The sequence below is a fragment of the Alligator sinensis genome, unplaced genomic scaffold (genome assembly GCF_000455745.1).
Source record: "Alligator sinensis unplaced genomic scaffold, ASM45574v1 scaffold203_1, whole genome shotgun sequence".
NCBI classification, from domain to species: domain Eukaryota; kingdom Metazoa; phylum Chordata; order Crocodylia; family Alligatoridae; genus Alligator; species Alligator sinensis.
Window position 1 is genome coordinate 1,082,325 of NW_005841949.1, and position 8,343 is coordinate 1,090,667.

At 43.2% G+C, this 8,343-nt stretch overlaps 1 protein-coding gene across 1 annotated transcript in view; it reads left to right on the forward strand.

The window, feature by feature from the left end:
• GLG1 (golgi glycoprotein 1) overlaps positions 1–8,343 on the forward strand; it is a gene marked incomplete at its 5' end in the record, with an annotated part of 114,307 nt that overhangs the window by 43,379 nt on the left and 62,585 nt on the right. Inside the window, 2 exons of the mRNA XM_014518313.2 lie at positions 1,114–1,200; positions 4,147–4,362. Coding sequence (XP_014373799.1) covers positions 1,114–1,200; positions 4,147–4,362 — 303 coding nt within the window. The remainder of the gene's footprint in view (positions 1–1,113; positions 1,201–4,146; positions 4,363–8,343) is intronic.

An 8,343-nucleotide genomic window follows, 5' to 3' on the forward strand; every position in this document is an offset into this window, starting at 1 on the left:
TCCGGCCACCTCTTCTGTTAGCCGGTGCAGACCCGGCTGGACTCCTCCCATCCCCAGCAGCATGTGGGAAGCCGACTTCATCTGCATGCCGCTTTTCCTGGCCGGTGCTGATCTGGCTGGATCCATCCCATCTGGAGCAGCATGCGGCTGAAGCCGGGTTCCCACGAGCTGCTGGGGATGGGAGGAGCCTGGCCGGGTCTGCACCAACCAGCAGAAGCGGTGGCAGAGCCGCGTGCTGCTCAGGACAGGACGAGCCCGACTGGAGCAGCAGGGGCTCAGCTGCATTTTCCCCCTGCCTGCACCAGTCAGTCCCGAGCGGCACATAGCTCTGCTGCCACTTTTGCTGGCTGGTGCCGAGCCGGCTGGGCTCCTCCCGGCCCCAGCAGCACTTGGGAATCTGGCTTCAGCTGCATGCTGCTCCAGATGGGACGGACCTGCCCGGGTTGGCACCAGCCAGCAGAGGTGGCGGTGGAGTCGTGTGCTGCTCGGGACTAACCAGCGCAGGTAGGGGGAAAGTGCAGCTGAACCCCTGCTGCTCCAGCTGGGCTCATCCTGTCGTGAGCGGCACGTGGCTACTCCTCTTCCCACATGCACCGCGTCAGCAACGTCAAGCTGATGCAGTGCGTGTGGGAACCGTGTCTCTTCCCCAGCCCTTCAGCAGCCATTAGGAAGCTGCTGTCAGCCGGGGGAGGGACAAGGGGTGGGAACGAAAGTAAACAGTGTTTACTCTTATTTCCTGTTGCAGCACCGCAGGCCACAGAAAACGGCTTAGCGGGCCGCATGTTGGACAAGCCTGATCTAGTGGGAGAAATAAAAAGTTGCAAAAATAAATCCACTGGTAACTTTGTCTCACAATTTTGAATATGGAAGATTACATTAGTGAAGCTGGATATTGGTCAGCTTAACTGAAAGAAATTGCTTTAAATCTAGCTCTAGGCTGACGCTAGTGCTTGCTTATCATCCCTGGGCTCATCTACATGTGCATTAATACGCTGTATGCTTCTGCGCAGTAGAATTAGGCTACTTCACAGTTAATGTCTCGTGTAGACGCGCCCCCTTTATAGGAGATCTCTAACCACAAATAACATTCTCTTCCCCTCCCTTTTCATGTAGTTGTTGTGGAACTACAAGGCTAACCTGACTACAGACCCAAAGTTTGACTCCGTGGCCAGAGATGTCTGTAAATCCACCATAGTAGAGGTAAGAGGGATGGCTATTGTCTCATTTTTGGGGGTGGCTTAATCACCAAAGCAGATAGCTTTAAACCTCTCTAAATCATCTCTTACCTAGAGAAGTTCAAAATGTTCATTAGATTTAAAAAGATGTGTTGTGCAGCCCAGTGCCAAGCTACATGGCATGGCTTTAAACTTACTAGCCTGTGGGAAACGCATTGGTCCCCCACACATGGGCACCTTTTAAAGCCATGATGCGCATAGCCTGGCATTGGGGACTGGTTCTCCACACTTGGCTGCGTTAGGTGACTTTAAAGGTCTGAGCATGCAGTGGGGTCTGAGAAATTTTATCCCAGATGCCAAAAATTGCACACGCTGCCATGCATTTTGGTATTTGGGACACAATTCTTCATAATCCATTTTGTTTATATTAATGTCTGTCTAGAAGATTTATATCAAGTATGTGTAAAACAGTAGACCCAGTAATCTTTGGCATATAGTTTTTTATTCTTTGTATGTAAAGTAAAGAAGGGAAGGTTAGTGTCTCATGGTATGGTGTTAAGTCTTCTTTATCTCCACATCTTTCAGAGGTTTAAATTTCTGTTAAGGTTTTCTGATGACTCTAAATCAACTGGATTTAACTAATACTTAGGTCTAATGTTCTTTCAAGGCAACATGCACTCAGAGATAGCTTGTATACTTGAACCTAAATTAATGTCTTACACAGCATTGTATGGTGAACAAAACTCTTTTCCAGCAGCACATGGAACTGCAAAGCACAATAGGAGATGTTTGCACAGAAATATCCTGCTCTCTTAAGGTTTAAGTGCTCTAAAGCACATGAAATTCTATAGAATTGTGTGTATAATGCCATTCGGAATGTGAACACTGATCGTCCAAGTGAAGTTTGGCTTGAGAATAGTGAAATAACCTTTGGTCTTAGTGGTTAAATGTGTGCAGTGTAAAGCAGATGCATTTGTATTCTGGAAACTGAGATAGAAGTATTTTCATATCTGCTTGTGTGACTTCATCCAGCTGTTATCATGGCTTCTCTGTAATGATTTTGCTTTTAATGATGGCTTCTATGCTGCTTTCAGAAGGTAACTCGTTACATGGATTATTCTTTCTCTTCCCAATCTCTGTCTATTGTTTTTCTTATGGTTTCTGGTGGTATTACTTCCCATATAACTCTGCTGATGTTGCCCTTTTTGGGGCATTAGTGAAGCTCAGTTGCTAGCATTTTAGCCATGGTGTTTTAACACTACTCAAGATGGGTCTGAGTGACAATGATTATAATGCTGGCTGTTCAAGGCAGGACTGTGCTAGTTCTCCCTCTGTTGCTACCCATGATCATGTGACAGTGGAACAACTTTAATGTAGTCAGAATAGGGCCCAAGGAAGCAGTTATAATTTTAGGAGTCCAGGAAATTTACTGGAATAACTAACCAGCAAGGAAATTTACTGTATTTGAGAGCTTAAAAGTTTCAAATAGAAAGAATATCACATGTATCCGCACAAGCTGACACTTTACAGTCGTGGTAAAGCTAACTGTTTTACTGTTTGTTGCTTTTTGGTTTTAGCCATAAGACCCCTGAGTTGTTTTTTTGGTTTGTTTTGAGTAACTGCTCTCCAGGCTGGAGTCCATCATGCAAGTATGGCCTGCACTCATTGTTCCTAGTTAAGACTTCATATTTGGCCATACAGACAATAATATATTGTTTTCTTGCATCAGTGGTATTGCATTTATTCACTAAACTTATAACGTGAAAAAGGTATATCAAGTTAGTGGCAAGATGCTTTTATCATAAACTCACACTGGTTTGTATTAATTAGGTTCCCAAATTAGCAGGGCGGATTTAATTTAAATCGCTGGTCAGGAAGTCTCAATTTAATCATTGTTATCTACAAAAATGCTTTCTTGTTGTTTGGTTTAACCTTCATTAAAATATTCCCAAATAAGGTCTCTTATGGCCTTGCAAGCCTTGTGCCAGATTGGGTTTCCCCTTCTACCAGTACCATTCTCTCACTAGTTCTCAAATCAATGGAGAAGCTATACTCAGAAATGTATCCCTCAAGACTTCTGGAATAGTTTGCTCAAAACGTTTCTCTTAATTCCGCTGCCCCTCCCTCCTTGCATTGATCTCCAGAATCCTCCCCCTTATCCAGATCTACACTGCCCCCAACAAACCTCTTTCTAAAAGTGCAAAGTTTCAAGAAGTTTAAATGAATAGAGGGAAGGGCTTGACTGTGCACACAAACTTGCAGAGACACAATAGGGCTGAGGGTAGGTAATCAGGTCTGTTATCTCTCATCTTCATATACTGCTAACTCTGGAGACACAAATTCACAGTTTGAGAACTGCAACTAAGCATCACAGAGATGCTTAATGGGATCTTCTATACTGAGCACTGAGTCCTATAGGGTAGAGTGTTTTTTTTTTTTTTTTAATCTTTACCAGTCTAAAGAGGAGCCTCTAGGAACCCCATAAGATTGGGCCCCTAATATAGTCCGCGGTTTGTTGTGACCTTTTTATAAGGCGTTTCTAAAACGGTTACATAAATGTCTCAAATAGTATATAATTATAAGTTATAATCCTTATTCTTTGATATTTATTGAGTTTCTAATGTATCTTAAATTACAACTTATCTTTATATAGTTTTTTTTTTACTTAATCATTGTTTATTAAGACGATTTTAAAAAAAAATATGCTGACTTGAATTTTAAAAAAATCCAATTATTAAAAAAAAAATGTTGTTGATTCTTATCTGCCCTTCAGATTAGCCATTTCCCCATTTTTCTGTTTGAGGGTCAGGCTGAAAGACTTGTAATTACTTAGGTAATCTTGTGATGTCCTTTTTATATATAGGACCAAAAGTAGCCTCTTTTCATTTCCTGAAACTTCCTCATTGTTCTGAGTTTTGATAATCAACATTAAAAGATGTGTAAATTTGAACATATTCTCTTCTATGAGCAGATCAAAGATTGTGCCGAGGAGTCAGTTAAAAGAGGTTATTTGGTGTCCTGTCTGGTGGAACACAGAGGTAACATCACTGAATACCAGTGTCATCAGTATATCACCAAAATGACAGCCATAGTCTTCAGTGATTACCGTCTGATCTGTGGCTTCATGGAAGACTGCAAGGCTGATATCAACTTTCTCAAATGTGGCAGTATTCGACCTGGAGAAAAGGTATTCAGAAGACAGATGAGATGGATTTCCGGTGGGGAGGGGGTCTCGAAGGGTCACAAAGATCATTCACTTAAGGAATTTAGGTGCTACTGTCAGACTTTTATGTATAGTAATCTTAATAACAAAGCTGGAAAATGGTAACACACTCGAAGTAAATAGAACAGTATTCTTATTTCAAGTAATAATTTGGCTAATGATTTGTCTGGGTTTTTATTAGTACTCCAAGTTTCTATTGGAATACTAGAGAAAATGTTATTTGCTGCTAACTCACCCATTGTTGTCTCTATTTCTATTCCCTCACAGTCTGAAGTGGTAGACTATATCCTTTTGACCATACTTGTGTGCAAACAAGGCTTTATAGAATCAGTCCTGTAGCCAGCTTTGATTAGAGCTGTTGCCAGACTAATTTTGGCCTGTATTACCAACATTGGAAGGTTATCAAGGAAGTTGCTGTTGTGGCCTGTCTTTACCCATGTTTTGTTTCTTGGAGTTGATTCAAGATGAAGTAGAGTGGTTTTGTCCAGATGCATATTTTTTTTTATTTGACCTTTTTATTTGCATGGGATGCCACTTGTTGCAAGAAGCAAAAGGAGCATTTCGTTGATGGATACTTTAGGATTTCTGGTATCATTAATACTTTATAGTTTTTATATAAATAAAAAAAGTTTATCCTTTTGTTCTGCCTTGGTTAATTTCAGAGTAGTTAAGATAAACCCTGTCACTTTTTTGTTTCACGCCTTTCACTTTAAGATAGAAGAGCTGCACATGCTCAGTTTTGAGGGTTTTTAATGTTTGTTCCTCTTTGGCTGTCTTGTTTTCATTCCATCTTCCAGCCCTTGCAGTAATTCATCAACCTGAGCAGCTTCACTTTTCATTGGAAATGTGAGGTAATATCCAGTATAGGCTGTATCTGTTTCAGTTCTCTTAATGAGCCACTCCAAATAAGACAAAAATCAATTTGGGGTAAGATACCTAGAGGAAGTGGGAAGACATTCTAGGCACTATCTCATCCTTTCTGTTTCATCATAGCTAATGTAATGATCCTGTCACCATATGTAACTCCATAATTTGTTTTGTGGTAAGTTCAAACAAACTAAACTTAATGTTTGAGTTTTCAGTGCTGGGAAGTATTACCATATTTACCTGAAACCAAGACAACTTTGAGTTCAGTATGACCCTCCAATAATTAGGTGCTGTATATGGAAAATTAATACATGTGTTATAATTTTCCATGTATAGGGTATAATTATGTGGAGAGGTCATCTTTAATTTGTTTCCCCCACTGCTGCAGTGGGGCAAGTAGCAGTGGTGGGAGGAAGTTGGTTGGGGGGCTGGTGGTGAAGGAGTCAGGTGGCCCTGTCTGTCTGTTCCCTCCATACACACACTTGCCCCAGCTGCTGTCTGCACACCCTAGTGGCCCTGCCCCCTGCTCCAGCTGTCCTCCAGCCTGGAGATTCAAGCACATGGTCACTCTGGGATCTGCCTGGCTGGAGCTGTGGCTACCCTGCTGCTGAGGGTGAAGCTGCCACTGCCAGCATTGCCATGTGGCCAGACAGGGATCAGAGCAGCCATGTGCTCTGTGCTCTGGGTTGGAGCAGGTTTGAAGTAGCAGGATAAGTGAGGGGGGCAGGGAGGGCAGAAATGAAGAGGAAAGCAAAGGAGGCAAGGGTTGGTGCAGCTCTGACTCTGACCATAAGTTCAGGTCAGCGCCAGAGTCAGAGCTGCAACATCTGCCTGCCCTCCCCTCTGCACGCTGCCTCTCCCCTGCCCCCACCTCAGGTCTTGAATCCAAGATGGGAGACTTTTCCCTGTGTTAAAACAGGGAAAAGCTTGTTTTGGAGCCCCATGAAGAAAGACCCAGGGATACGACCTCTCTGGGACCACCAACAGGGAACTGCCTCCGCATCTATCAACTTCAAGTCGTGGCAGGCGACTAGGGGCAGCGCTCAGAACCATTTAGGTGGCCCTAGGGTGTGGTCTCACGCTGATGTCACTAGGGAGGAAGGCGCCCCCACTTGGGGGTGGGGGAGGGATTGGAATACTTTATCTTGGACTTGAGTAAATATGGTAAGCTGTTAAAGGTTAAATCCAACAATGGAGAGATGAAAAAATGTTATGAGAAACAAAGCAGAGGTGGGAAGCTGAACTGCTTGCTTGCTTAGAAAATCTTCACTTTTGTGAGAAGTTCACTTCAGCTGATTCTGTAGTGCAGGGGTTTTCAACCTATTTTAATAAGTGTACCCATGGTGGCCCCCTTTTTAGTAAGTGCACCCCCGGGGCGGGGAGGGGGGTGGCGAGTGGCCTGATGCTGAGTGGGAGTTGGGGAAGGCAGGGTGGCGAGTGACTGGATGTCGAGCAGAGGCATGGTGAGCAGCAGAGCGACAGCAGCACAGTGTCTGTGTGGCCCTGCTCTGTCCCTGCCCCGGCCCTGCTTCTGTTTGGCAGCCGGGTGAGATGGCGGTGCTCCATCCCCGCCCACCCCTATGTACTCCCAGGACCTTTCAAAGTACCTCCAGGGGTATGTGTACCTCTGGCTGACAACCAGTGCTGTAGTGCTCCCCCTCTTAAATTAGAAAGCAGCTATTAACAGGAAGACAGTAAACGAACAAAAGGAATGCAGCTAGGTACTTACTAGCTTGTGTTTTTCCCCAGGCTAGGAACAGCCACAGAAATGGTGAGACTCTTCTGGCACTTGGACAATGGACAACTATCCCCTTTTTAAATATTTTGAAGAGCAGGGGGAGCTGTTACAGTGTAATATTCACCCTGCATGCTCAGATATGCTAAATTACTGGCACTTTGACTCTGAGTAGAGCAGTTAAGGTTGCAAAGATTTTACTTCACGTATTTCTACAGAAGCATAGAGTGGTAGGAGCTGTGTCATATCAACTTATCCATTTCTCCCACTCTCTCTACACTTTCTTCTCCTCCAGTCATTGATTTTTCTCTTCTTACTGCTTTTTACTCTTACCTTCCCTTTCTCTGTAATTAGAAAAGCACTGAATTTTAAGGCTTCCATAAAATTAAATATTGTAGCAAGATATTTTTTTTTTTAATGGGAGATATGTGATTTTTAAAAACTATACGTGCAGATTTATTTTTATATAGTCTGTATTCCATAGATCAATATTAGGAATGGTGTGCCCTGTGCCCCCACAACAAACAATGAAAAATGTGCTTCCCACCAGTCCTGTATTAGCCTGAAAATCCAAGTGTCTTAGGCTCCAAATCCAGCTGTGAGGACTTCAGAAGGATGGCAAAACTAGAGGATTTAGAGCATAACTAAAATATGGCAGTCTTTTATTAAACCCTTCCATGGCCTGTAGTAACCCCCATGGGAAAATTGTTTTCCTTCTCTGATAAGGTGATCTTAAAATTGCCTTTTCTAAAACTGTGTGGTTTCAGAATCATAGACTGTAATTCATTCCTGCAGAGACAATTTAGTCCAGTGATTCTCACCAGAGTTTTATGACACGCTGGGGTGCCTTTAAATCCATTTAAGGGTGCTGAGGTGCCACACAATGTTAGCACTATTATTGCTAACAAGCATGATTCACAAGATAATCCATGTTCTAGTATTTTTGTGCAGTTGAAAAAGAGTCAAAACTAAGAGAGTCTATGAAGGGGTGCCTCAAGTTTGGTGAGGGGATGCCTCATGTCCACTCGTCTAGTCTGCCTTGTTTTTTTTTCCTGATCTGTGTTGCTTTAGGGTGAAAAGTTATTTTGTGGGTGAAGGAGGAATAAAAGCAAGTTTTGTTTCATACTTTTAAAATGGCTGGCAATTTCTCTATTTTTTTCTTTAGAATTTTTGCAAAAATATAATGAACAGTGTAGGTTGACTCGTGGCTCTGCATTGCAGTGGCTGTGGCCTTGACACTTTTTTTTTTGTAAGGGCTGAAGCCTGAGACTCAGCAGTTGACGCCTCCTTCCTTCCTCCTCCTTCTCTTCTTCCCCCCCCCCCCCCCCCCCCCCCCACCCCCA